At 35.4% G+C, this 13,580-nt stretch overlaps 3 protein-coding genes across 4 annotated transcripts in view; all 3 read left to right on the top strand.

Annotated features, from left to right (window-relative positions):
- Positions 1–13,580, top strand: part of LOC127857705 (forkhead-associated domain-containing protein 1-like) — a 43,650-nt gene that overhangs the window by 8,734 nt on the left and 21,336 nt on the right. The window contains exon 2 of one of the 2 annotated variants that reach the window (XM_052394334.1): positions 6,251–6,308. The exons of the other annotated variant lie outside the window; for it this stretch is intronic. The gene's annotated coding sequence lies outside the window, so the exon portion shown is untranslated. The remainder of the gene's footprint in view (positions 1–6,250; positions 6,309–13,580) is intronic. 2 annotated transcript variants of the gene reach the window in all.
- LOC127857785 (uncharacterized) lies at positions 2,692–4,438 on the top strand. The gene is made up of 2 exons (XM_052394446.1): positions 2,692–3,220; positions 3,587–4,438. Exons 1-2 carry the CDS (start codon positions 2,708–2,710, stop codon positions 3,698–3,700), a joined length of 627 nt encoding a protein of 208 aa, XP_052250406.1. The 5' UTR covers positions 2,692–2,707; the 3' UTR covers positions 3,701–4,438.
- On the top strand, positions 4,960–6,160 carry LOC127860398 (uncharacterized). Its single transcript, XM_052398495.1, has 3 exons — positions 4,960–5,139; positions 5,276–5,477; positions 6,155–6,160. Exons 1-3 carry the CDS (start codon positions 4,982–4,984, stop codon positions 6,158–6,160), a joined length of 366 nt encoding a protein of 121 aa, XP_052254455.1. The 5' UTR covers positions 4,960–4,981.

Here is a 13,580-nt window from a genome sequence, read left to right as displayed (position 1 = left end):
ACATATGAAAATGTAATGTGTAAGTTTTTGCAATGGAAAAAGCAGAGTATTCCAAAAATTCTGAATTCAAAGATACGCTATCGATTATCTCTGGAATCCTCCACGAGATAGATCTAGTGTCTAATCAACCATTAATAATATATTGTATCAAGCTTTCATTTATTAAAAACTGTACCCGTAGCCGAGCGTGGCACCTGTTATGTGGTGCTCTTGTTAAGTATTTGTAAGCATAAAATCAACAACATTAATTTCCCAATTGTAGACAACAGTGATTTTTTTGCTTTTATTTGTTACAGCCTGTGCCATTTGAATTGGGAAAATAAGCGCGATAAACCACGAAATTGGGAAAAATAGCACGATAAACCATGAAATTGGTAAAAATTAAGCATTATAAATATGATTGTAAGAAACAGAATTACAATTGTTCTTAAGTGCGTGTTCAGGTTTTTTTTCTAGCCATTTGGGAAAAGGAGTCTGGTCAAATTGGGATTGTTTTAATTGATAAAAGTGGCAAATTTGAGAATTATTTATCAACAAAAAGGACTAAATTAAAGTTATATATTTTGCAGGATGTTTAAATAAAAAGTTGAAATCTAGAGTTAGGAAATCATAAGTCATCTTTCTTAACAAAAAAAAATATTTTTTTTTGGAAATTGGGCTTTTTTGGGAAATTTTGGTCAGCTTTTTGGGAAAAAAGTTGATTTTTGCGATTGGGAAGCAGCCGAAAATCGGTGGTAATTTTTAGCAAAACAAATCACTGGTAGACAAGTATATATATGACGTGCGACGTGACAAAAAACACCTTATGGTCAATGGGAAGTAACTGAGTAAATCGTCATGAAATGACGTCGTTAAATTCAAACACTATTTTTAGCGCCAATTTTAAACACGGAAGTGTATTTCTGTTTATGTTCACTTTCAAAATTTCAAGGAATATGTCACAAGAAGAAGAAGAATTACAGGTAAGACTTTATGTTTTTTACTTGTTATATTTAAACCGTGAAACCTTTAATTTCCTTCGAAAAATATACAGTATTTGTTTGTGTTTTTTGCCAAAAAAATCAGGTATCCCAGTGTGACCCAAATTCGACGATGTAACGGTTACATGAAGCAATATTTAGCGAATAATGAAAGAAATAATGAAATGTTTAAAAGCACAAAATAATAATTTTAAAGTCAGCTGTATTACTTTGAAATGATTCAAAGACAATAATCATCCATTTAATCAATACAAATAGAACATCGTCGAATTAAGGTGTCATCGAATTTGGGTTGCGGTAGGATAGGAAACGCAATCAAAAACATTTTTGTTCGTGTTTTTATATATCGATTATTACAATATATTTTTAATTCGGTATAGCTAAGCTCTTTTAGCCTATGGATGTTCTTCAAAATTAGAGATCTACGTATATTCAAGTTGATTAAGATCGGACTAACAAGACAAGTTATAAATCTTAAATATATCGTCCTACCGTAACCCAAATTCGACGACACCTAAATTTGACGATGTTCTATTTTTATCGGTTTATATTTAAATAGATGATTATTGTCTTGGAATCATTTCAAAGAATTACAGCCGAGTTAAAAATTATTATTTTTTGCTATATAAGTTTTTTCATAATTTGCTAAATATTGCTTTATGTATGCGATATATCGTCGAATTTGGGTCACACCGGGATACTTCATAATTTGGAATGTGTTCATAGCGCAGACGGTAAGCGCGTAGTACTTAGACATAAGGAAGATAACGCGTATTGTGGTATAACGAAGATCGTGGTTTGATACTCCGCGGTGACAATTTATTTGTTCGTGTATTCATCGCAAACCGCGTTGAAACAGAATTGTTCATCGTCAAATGTACACCATACATAATATTTTACATTTTGCTTTCGCAGGAACTGGAATCGCTACTCTCGGATCACTTTGGAAGGACGCCCGCAAATTCCCAAGAAATACATGAAGAAACATCCGAAGAAAGGGATGAACAGTCTGACTTTCCTTTAGAAGAGGATTGTGAAGTTGTCATTTGGTGTCGTGCTATGTCGTACCTATCTTCTGTAGACCAGGGTTCTGCTGAATGTAGCAGCGATGTAGAGTATGAAACCCATAATGAAGAAGTTAGAGCGAGAGATTTTATTAGAAATGGATGCGGCTGTCAATTACGTTGTTATACAAAATTCAGCTATGAGGACGTCCTCTCCCATATGCTTGATGTACAGGCGTTAGAAACCCAAGAAAAGGAGTTGAGTATAATGGCACTTCCAGGGCCCTCAATCTATCAAATCTGCCGCCGAATTTCGGTGGCAGTCCCCCACCTGAAAAGTATACTTTTTTCCCCTTTTGGGGGGGGGGGGGGGGGGAAATTCCCCCTAAAAAAAAAAATTTTTTTTTTTTTTTTTTTTAATAGAAAGATGTGTCTCATGATTCTTATATCTCAATTCTATTTCAATTTAATCTTTCAAACATACTAAATTATGAAAAATGCAATGATTATTATAGTGCAAACATGTACAAATGTAATAATGAGAGAGTAAGTAAAAAAATCCCCCAAAAAGGGAAACGCCGCGAAAATTCCCCCTCCTTAGGGCTGCGGACCCCTTCCCCCAAAGTAGTGTGAGGGCCCTGACTTCTTAAGGTACCAGACACGGAGAGGAATTCCAAGGGTGAAAAGCGACAAAGGAATCGGCCAACATTTCGGGTAAATGGAATGGTAGTATGCCGACAGACATTCTTACTATTGTATTGTCTTTCTGTAGACAAACTTAAGGCTCTCCAAAAACATGTTCGTGAAAAGGGTGTTGTGCCGAGAGTCCACGGCAATACTGGAAGAAAACCCGCTCATGCCATTTCATATGACGATGTCCTGTGCGTCGTTCGATTTATACAGAATACGTCTAATGAAAGGGGTATTCCTCAGCCTGCTGCTCCGCGAGGCATTGACAATTTCCCTCTTGTTTACCTGTCTGCGGAAACAACCAAATTGGCCCTGCACGAAGAATACTCTACAACATGCACAAATCAACAGGTGCGTGCTCTTCGACTGACGGCCTTCAAAGATGTGTGGCGTACTTGTTTGCCACATGTGCGCATCGCCTCACCAAGAGACGATGTATGCGCAACGTGCGAGAAAATGCGCCATGGCGTTATGGATGCAATAACGGAAGAGGAAAAGCTGTTGGCAGTCGACGCATTGAAAACGCATATTCTACAAGCGCAAAGGGTAAATAAAATTTAATAAATTGTTTTTGCTTATCGTGAACACAGACCTGCTTTCTAGGATTTTTTAAAACGGACCAATCACGACATCAACTATTGCTATTCATTAAAATTGCAGTCTATGACGCTATTTTAAATCTCGTTTGAGAAAGACGTTATAGAAGCAAGCGAATGCGAATTGTTTTTTGTCTAGTCATAATTGCGAACAATCTAAATTGAATAGTATATAAAAAACTATATTTTCAGTGTCGGTCGGAAATGACATAGCCCCAGCTTGTTACAAGCTAGAGTTACGTCCTTTTCGATCGAGTCGGGTAGTTTGAAAGACACTATATTTTAACAGTAATATGTATTGTTCATACTATTACAGGAAAGGGAAGTGTACAATGAATGCCTGCGTAAGAGTTCGGAAGAAAATTTTGTCCACTTCACCTTTGACTTCAGTCAAAGTGTGACTATGTTCCACCATGCACGCCAGATGTGACCGCTGTTCTTCTACAGCTTGCGGAAGGTCCATATATTTGGAGTACGGATAGATGGCCAAAGGAAACAGACCAATTTTCTGGTTGATGAGGACCAGACCATAGGACAGGACGGCAGCCAGGCTCATGGACTGGATTCAGTTATTTCTATGCTAGACTGGGTAATGTCAAATTATGAAACGGAAAACGACGTTTGCTCCATCCATGCAGATAACTGTCCAGATGCGTGATTTATTTGATAATGTAACACTATGGAAGTTTGAGGATTTTACTTATTTATTAATTCATATAATATTTACTACACGGTTGTAATAGTATATTTGTCATTTTGCTTTATTATGGAGTCACTTTGTTTTCCGATGCAGTTAATGCAGTTTTCTTTTAATAATTCAAATGTAAAATCGACCTTATACAGCCATCCAAAGTCATTTTACTCAGTAAAGCGGGCAGGCCATTCTATGTAGGATCGTCCTGTATATTTTTAGATAGCATTAACGTGACAGGCATAGTTTAAACGGCGTTCAATGCATGTGCGTAAAGTGTCGTCCGAGGTTAGCCAGTGCAGTCTGCGCAGGCTAATCAAGAATGACACTTTCCGCTTTTATGATATTTTTACATTTAAAGAAAGTCTTTTTTGAGCAAAAATCCAGTTTAGGCGGAAGTGTTGTCCCTGATTAGCCTGTGTGGACTTCACAGGCTAATCTTGGACGATACTTCAGCATATTCTCATCTATCCTTTAAAGTGCATGCGCTAATTTATAAAAAGACCGACTAAGATAAGACTTTAAATGTAATTCATTTAAATAAAGAACATCCTTCATATATCTTAGACAAAACCGTGTTGAGAAATTTATTTATATAGCATTTTTATTTTCTAGGGCAGAACAAAAACAAGTTTGTCGTGGGTTATTTAATGTGGAGGGTCATGACAGGGAAACACAGAAAGATAGAATACCAAATGCCAATTCCAGGTAAATCGTTTGCATAAATAGTATGTCCAGTGCTTACATGTATAAGTAAAATCCTTGATGCAATTAGTTTAAAATACATGTTAAAATCACATTTCTTTATTTAGATCAAATACTTTTACAGATATAATCAATCGATAGGTCATTGCAACAATAACTTAAGTGGTGTTAAATTGTGTTAGTATTGCACTTGCCTGACATAGTGTGTATGTACTAATAACTTAATGTATTAAATACATATACAACTAGAATGAGTCGTACCATTTTACAGGGCATGCAAGGTGTTTAGTTGACTTGGGTTTCGCGCACATCAAGATGAAGTACCGCCGCCATGATTGTGAAACCAGAGAACAGCTTGCAAAAATAGTAGAAGGGTCTTCCGTAGGTAACATGGCTGTATCTTATCCACAGTTGTCCTGGCGCGCTTGGAAGAAGTTTCTTGGACAACATTTCAAGTCCGTAATCGGCATAAGGTAATTATTTAACATGTCAAAACAGATCAATCATTTAAGATTCATAGAGACATATAATAATTTTATAGAAAACGTGGCGCTGCACTTGCACATTTGATTTATCGTAAATAGTAAACGCATTTTTGTCTCATTCCAGAAAATTCCAGTACTTCAGGTTTGAGGAAGACAAACCAGGTGTCGTCACTGTCAAAACAGCGGCTGGTGCGGAGGAGACAGAAATAAACATTCTAAAAAATAGAGACGTTCGCTTTGAATCTCAAGAGATTCCACGGGTTCTTCAGCCGGGTGGTTTGTGTGCAGCAAGCAAGACATACTTCGAGAAGACACTGCGCCCTTTTGTGCGGAATGCGAATAAAAAAGCCTACAAAATATCGTTTTTGACTTTTAAAAAGTATTTAATTGAAAATACGGTTAAATCAGTTCATAGTGTAGTTGTCTTGGAACATTTTGCAGCTCATTTGTTTTTGTTTTTATGTTAAAATGGTACGTGTGTGTGTGTGTGTGTATTTATTACAAATGGGCTATCACCTGTTATGGATTGTAACATATAAGATAAAGTCATTAAATCAGTAGTCGATGTGCCAATTAGCGAATCTTTTATGAATAACGTCGCGGAGAATTTTACGACGTCGCTTTGCAAATACGTTAACAACGTATTTTATAAACGTTCATATCAATATCAATATTGAACGCATTAACAAAGTAGACATACCGTTGTAATCAGAAATCATTGAACTACTGGAAAAAGTATAAAAATCAAAATCGATTTTTTTTACCATAAGGTGTATTTTCTCACGTCGCTTCACATATATAATTATAATTGTTAACACTGCACTATTGTTGTTAACTACATAAATAAACATCCCGTTATGATTCACACCTATACAGTATTATTCACACCTATCTGCCTATATATTATCAATGGGACAAAATGTCTACCCTTTTTCAACACAAATATCAATGGCACGAACTGGTAGTGGCACAAAACTTCCATAAACCGTTTTTGTGACTGCAGAAATAGCCACTCAATGATACATATTTATTATCTTTATATTATATACAAGTTATACTAAATGGCACTTAATAATATTTGCATGTACATAATTTGCAGCAGCCGCACATGTTATTGTACATGAATGTGAGTGAAAAGAGGTTGATTCCCTAAATCGGTAGGTACACATGTACATGCATTGTATGTGATCAATGTTTCTGCAACGCCATTGTAAATGTTTGTCATGTCTTATTGCATTTTATATGTTTATACAGGGGTCGCGAAATCAAATGTACGAGTTGCCCGAGTCTTACATTTGCTCGTCTAGGCAACTGATTTTTTTCAATTAAGTTGTCCGTGGACATTCAGTCTGGTCGAGAAATACAAAAAAATACATTGTAATTAAGTTTTATAAAACTAATTGTTGACACGCGGTTACATTGTCAGTGCTATTTGCAAAGCAAATCAAGCTAAAATTCGGGCACTCTCCTGCGCGGTGATCTCCCTTATTCTATTTGAGACTGAGAGCATCCCCATTTTCAACATTCGGCCCGACTGTTAGACAGTGAACAGACTTGTTTATTTGTCAATACTGTATCTAAATATTGAACGTTCGTCTTAAATTTTAAAATGCATTTATACCAAATGTTTGCTAAATTCTAGCATCAGTTTTTTCTCATGGTTTACTTCATACGAATTTGAGCATAGCCGGATAGTTATGCTGCATATGGCAATGAATGTCTTTAAAAGTCGGAAGTGTTTGTCGGATTACACATTTACTTAATATGCTCATTTGAGAATAAAACAAAACGTTTGCAGTTATGTGTAATAAATTCAACGAGTCTTTGTTTAAACGCTTGAAGCGATGAAAAAATGTTTTGACAATACTACGCATGAAATGCACAATTTCCACGATTATTACACCCGGTTGCCATCAACAGTTTTCTAAGTAACTCGCCACGATTTTATCGTGAAGGTGTACACTTAGGGTTGATTAGAATGGTAGGTTTTAAAATAAATGCGTTTATATTTAAATAAAAATTAACGGACAAGTGTAGTTCAGCAACGAACAAGTTAAATTTCCTAAATGGTTGTCCATGGACAAGTATAGTTTGTTTAGATTTCGCCACCCCTGTGTTTATATTAATTTTTACCGGTTTTGTAAGGTTAATAATAAAGTTGCCCACTAGGGAAAAACAAATTGATTAAATGTTGGTCGGATTTGCCGCAGCTAAAAATCTTAAAACAAAATAAAAATATTTTTTTTTTTATTTTGCGCCCGCAGCAACAATTTTAATTCATTTAATGATTAAGTTTAATTTAGCCTACGTATTTTTCGACATAGACTGTTACAACGCTCTGTGTTATTAGATTGGTTAATGGTAAAAAAAATGGCGGCATTGGTCTGTCTTGTCCTGTCGGCCAAAGACACAAATGGAAATGTTAATTTTCCCCGGGGCAATGAGTCATTGCATAGCAGATGATTTTAGTCATTTATTTATCTCAGTCACATCTACATCAAGATGTAAAATGTCGCCGGTATGGGTACGTTTGGTAAAAGTCTGCTGTAAACTTGTTGGTATTGATTAAATTAAAATAGCAAAAATTAACATGCAACTGTTGCCGTTGAACTGGACAAAAAAAGATGTGGAGTATTGTATAAATTGTACATGCCTCCTATCTTACTTCTACTAGTTCAAACTGTTGATTGCTAAGTTCAAGATGTACATTATGCCGAAAAAACATAAAGTTATCATAAGTGCGAAAGTGAAGAAACTTTCTAGACCTTGACAACTTTACTTGGCTTTGATTAACTTTTTTTAGCTCGACTATTATATATGAAGTATAAATAGTGGAGCAATCCTACTCACCCCGGCGTCGTCGTGAGTTACTGCGTTAGCGTCTGCGTTAGCGTGCAAATGTTAAAGTTTTCGTACTAACCCAAATATTTTCTTTGTCCCTTGACATATTGCTTTTATATTTTGCATACTTGTTTACAAACATGACCCCAACTTATAAACAAGAACAGACAACTCTATCAAGCATTTTGTCATAATTATGGCCCCTTTTCCACTTAGAATATGCAGCAAATGCTAAAGTTTGCGTACTACCCCATTTATTTTCATTGTCCCTTGACATATTGCTTTCATATTTTGCATACTTGTTTACCAACATCACCCCAACCTATAAACAAGAGCAGACAACTCTATCAAGCATTTTGTCATAATTATTACCCCTTTTATACTTACAATATGCATATTATTGATAAATCTTTGTTAAAGTTTGCGTACTACCCCAAATATTTTCTATATCCTTTGACATATTGCTTTTATATGTTGCATACTTGTTTACCAACATGACCCCAACCTATAAACAAGAGCAGAACACTGTGTTAATCATTTTGACATAATTATGGCCCCTTTTGCACTTAGATAATTGAACATTTTGCTAAAATTGCCATAACTTCTTTATTTATGATCACATTTTATTATTCAGGGTTTTTTTTTAGAGAAAGGGGAAGACGCTGGACGCTGGGTGAAAGGGGAAAAAAAGAGTGCGAAAGAGACATATTAGGGAAAAAAATAAAAACTGTTCATTTAAATGTCTATAACTCATCAAAAGAGGCTTGTCTCTGTCGCTTTTGTTCTTAAACACATTTAACACGTATTAAAGTCAAAGTCCTTAATAAAGTTGCTGATTTAGATCTAATAATGGGAAATGTTTTCAACTATATTTCTGTACTGGGGCCGGGGGACGATGTCAATTTTGTGATTTCAATTTCATGATGAATGGGTGACGATCCAGGCACGTAGCCAGGGTTTTGAATAGGGGGTGCGAATTTTTGCCGGCGATGGGTGGTAGGGGGGGGGGGATGCGCGAGGGGATGTCCCCCTCTTGCAATCGGGGGTTTTGGAGGTCCTCCCCCTAGAAAAATTTGATAATGAAACGTAAACTCATGCATTCTGGTCACTTTTTGACTGTATTTAGAGACTGAAGTTATCGAGTATTTTTATATGAAATTTCACTTTCATTGACCATACTCAGTGACTCAGTGACTGATTGACATGAATATGATATAACATACATGTATTCCCCACCACGTTTTTCAATAACCACCTTTTTGATCAGTCACGGATATACATCATTTTATACGGTGTTTAACCCGACACTAGTATACGCGCACACACTTTGTTTACATATGCAACAACAAATTTATAGAATGTTAAATCAACAATAAGAACGGTATAAAATATTATAATTTATTGAAATCTTGGAATCTAAGACAAAATTGGTGTGTTTCACCATTCCAACATTCTACCATTCATAAATGGAGCAAATTAAATGGAAATATTTGTCTTTTTTGTCAAAACAATTGTTTGTTTGCTACTATGGATAGTACCAGAGACATATTACTCTAAACGTGCTTATATTGTAGTGTACAAAAACACTGATTAAAAAAACTGGGTCTTCTCTAATCTGCATCAATACTAAAAAGAAATCAAAATGGTACAACTGGTTACTTTAATTTTTTTAAACTATTTTTAACAAATTTGTTATCTTTTTCTAAACGAATTTCAGAAACATATAAAACTTAAGGCTTCATTAAGACCCTATATCCACAAACTACTGGACCTATACCAGGTCGTTGAAGACAAAAGATGGACTTATTTGCCCATTATATGCTCAAGATCCGTCACAGTTGATGAACATTTAACGTTGACGTCCACCTGACCATATGTTACAAGTTTTAAATTCATTATAACAGCTGTTTAAGAGTAGGACATTCCGAGTGTCAAGTTTGACATAATTAAAACATTGTGGAAAGTTATTTATGTTTAGCATAACAGATGCAATTAAGTGTTGGTAAACTACAAAAAAACTACATTGCATTGTAGAAATGATTTGTTTTCTTGTCATTCAACAAAAAAATTATCCTGTCTTGACCATAGCTGATTTTTTTGTTGCTGGAAATCCCTTTATGGGATCGGAAAATGGTTGTACGGGGATATAACAAAAAGACAACGCAGTCTGTTGGAAATGCTGTGCACAATGTGTAATTGTTATAAATCGTGGTATAATGCAAAGTTGTTAACCAGTGACTCATTAGTCTTCGGCAATAGTCGAAGGGTGTCCTTTGATTTCAGTCATTTTCGAAAGCTGACGTAACATTCCGTTAATAATCATCTTAAATGTATTTTCATTTGCATAAGATTATTTATTCAAGTAAATCAAATTGTTTTTCAAGCCATTTAGATAATTGTGGAAAAAGGTTATTGGACTGGGATTTCAACCCACAATAAGTAGGCTCTGGCTTCATCATGTTGTTATGATATCTATTAAAGTTATAGCTTTAACAGACATTAATAACGATGACAAAAGTTACAAAACAATCATTCAGTATAAAATATCCATAAATAAGTATCGATTTTATACGGATCAGAGTGCCAGGTTAATAACTTTTCATTATACAGAAAACAAATATCCATTTATAACGAAGATTCCAATTCCATTTTGCGGGGACTGGCTTCTTAGATCTTCTCAAAGTTTGCTGTCAAAACTTCTGTTGATTTCAACAATTCTACAGTTAAAAATTGTAAATAAAAATCATGCGCTATCTTCGAAATGACTTAAGGGAGATATGAATTATATGGTGACCTGTCGGTTGCATTTGAATATATTATTTTAACGCTTAAATACGAAGACTCACTGGGTTCCTGGAAAAATAAATTACCATTTTTGCGTCAAATAAAGTTGGGTGCAACTCAAAGTACAATTTTTTTACTCGTCAAAAAAGATTGGGTGCGGAAGCACCCAACGCACCCCCCCTGGCTACGGGTATGCGATCTTGATCTGCTACAGTATTTGAAGGGAAAGGAGCGGCAGCTGCCGATTGTCTACTTTCACTTTCACAATGTTCGATGTTGATTACCTCAGAATCCTGCTGGGTTATAACCGTTTTTCGAGGATTCTTTCTTTAAAAATGCCTCGATGCGTTCAGTATCTTCCGAGTCGGAATGTTTTATTTTGTTTGTGTAAGAACGCCAATTGTGAGACATTTTTTTTTGTTTTCATGTTTATATCTTGGCTTGCACATAGCCCGGATGAAAATTCGACTGGTTTCCGGTAATTAATTGACGAAACACCCTTCTCGCGCAAGACCGGTATTCAGTGAAATAGTCACATGATTATTACGATTAGTTGCCCAGTTTACATGACGTAATTTAAGAGCTATATTTAGAATAACTGGGATTCCCAGATTTTTTGTGTTCGTCTGGAGAGAGAGAGAGATTGTTGTACATGGTGCAAATTGGATAATTGTCGAATGCCCAAAGGAAAAATAAACATTTCTTTGATAGAAAATAATATATTTTGGTGAAAATTGATATTTTTGGTGGGGAAATTGTATTTTGAGGGGAAAAATTCTGGTAGGGGAAGACGCCGAATATCGGCGTCACTTTCTTAGTAAAAAACCCCCCTGTTATTGCTTTGACAAAACAACACTTACCTGAATACCACAATGGATTCCACCCAAACAATACCCCACGCCCCTACCCAGAATCCCTCCCCCCTCCCCAACCCCCCCCCCCCCCCCAAAAAAAGTTTGTTCTTTTTAAACATCATCTAAAAAATCTCATACCCTACAACCCACCCCCCTAATATATTTTTTTTCATCATCTAATAAATTACCACACCCCACATTATTCCCCCCTACCCCCCCCCCCCCAAAAAAAAAAAAAAAATTTTTTTTTTCCTTTTTTTATTTTTGAAAGATGGTCTAATAAATTATTGAATATTAACAATTTCCCCATGATGGCTTACGTTATACTGTCAAGCACTCGAATAGTTGAGCGCGCTGTCCTCTGACAGCTCTTGTTAGGCCATCCTTAAAAATTCTTTTGTTTGGCATAACCCGACCGACCCACTAAAATTGGTCCGACTGAATTTTTTTTTGTTACTTTAAAAAAAATTGTTTTTTTCCTCTCCAAAACTTCTTTCCACTAAATTTTTCCTTTCCACGTTTTATCCTTTCTGGTTATTTGCGTCATTTAATTGAATGCTCTTTCAAGGATATCTAGAATAGCAATGAATAAAACGCGTACCGATTTATTTGACATATGCATATGCGATTAATTAGACTTAAAATACAATTAAACCGCTCCTGTTTTTCTCGTATCCCTTTAATTAAAATACGCTGCTGTCGTTCAGGATAGTTCGGGAGTAAAAAAAACAAATTAATTAATTATCACCGTTCAATTCAATTCGGCAATCTGCAGAGATGTGTAATATCGCCATATAACCAACAATTTAATTATCACTCTTTTATTCAGATCGGTAAATATTTGGTAGAAAGATAAAAAGTGTTCAGCTTAGAAATATTTATTGACGGGTAGTGTCACGTTTTTGTTTCATTTGCTTATCTCTTTATACGACTTTCCAGCCGGTCGCTAATTTGGAGGCAGTCGGCGATATTAAATGTGTATTCAAATTATACAACATCTGCACATGAATGACCAAATATTATCCGATAGCTCCACCCGTTCTCACGTTTCATTGGACAACGTCATGTCATGTGTTAGCGAGCTTAATGCTGATTGGCCAGCTACCATGTGCACTTCATTAACAATAAGGTCAAGCAATGTCTAATCGGGTACAGACCGGGTTTTGTTAACTGCTCAAATTACGAATACTTTCTGTGAAACAAAGAGACAAATATAAAAGACCAGTCCGGATTAAAATGGCGGATGTTTTCAACGAAACTTTACTAGATTTTCACATTTTCGCAATTTAGATTTTTCTTGAGCCAAATTCTCAATAGTTTCGCAAATGACTCAAATGGCGAACAACAGCGCGAGCATTGCGAACTTGTTATTAATGGAATAAATGCTCAATATTACAGGGCTCGCGCTGTCGTTCGCCATTTGCGAAAGTATAGTGAATTTGGCTCAAGAAAAATATAATTTGCGAATATGCTTAAATCTCGTTAAATTTCATTGAAAACATCCGCCATTTTAATCCGGAGTATTTTTCTCTTTGTTTCCATGAACAATTTGAAGCGCATATGGTAGCTGGCCAATCAACATTGAGTTCGCTATCGGGTAATATTTGGTCATTCATGCGCAGATAATGGAATACACAGTTGATATTGTCGTCTGCCTACAATATAACGGCCGATTGCAAAAGTTGTATACAAAATAAGCAATGAAAAGAAGCATAACACTAATAAATTATTTTTAAGCTGATCACTTTACAAATTTCTACCGACTATCGATCTGAATTTAATGATGATAATTAAATAATGAGTTACATGGCGAAGATGTTGCACCTTTCTGTTCTTGATTGAAATTAAAATGTTATAATTACTTTGTTGTTTTTTACTCACAAACTTGCTATTGTAAAGTAATATGTCAACCAAATAGTATATTAATTACGTATTTGCTAGGTTACTTGT

The sequence above is a fragment of the Dreissena polymorpha genome, chromosome 1, assembly GCF_020536995.1.
Source record: "Dreissena polymorpha isolate Duluth1 chromosome 1, UMN_Dpol_1.0, whole genome shotgun sequence".
Classification (NCBI taxonomy): domain Eukaryota; kingdom Metazoa; phylum Mollusca; class Bivalvia; order Myida; family Dreissenidae; genus Dreissena; species Dreissena polymorpha.
The sequence above is the reverse complement of the archived record's forward strand: the minus strand, read 5'-3'. Positions and strand labels throughout refer to the sequence as shown.

Bases quoted from the DNA above. Each gene is read 5' to 3' on its own strand.
- LOC127857785 (XM_052394446.1), top strand. From the start codon at position 2,708: ATGGTAGTATGCCGACAGACATTCTTACTATTGTATTGTCTTTCTGTA. The intron at 3,221-3,586 runs GTAAATAAAATT...ATACTATTACAG, and splicing joins ATATTCTACAAGCGCAAAGG to GAAAGGGAAGTGTACAATGA.
- LOC127860398 (XM_052398495.1), top strand. From the start codon at position 4,982: ATGAAGTACCGCCGCCATGATTGTGAAACCAGAGAACAGCTTGCAAAA. The intron at 5,140-5,275 runs GTAATTATTTAA...GTCTCATTCCAG, and splicing joins AAGTCCGTAATCGGCATAAG to AAAATTCCAGTACTTCAGGT.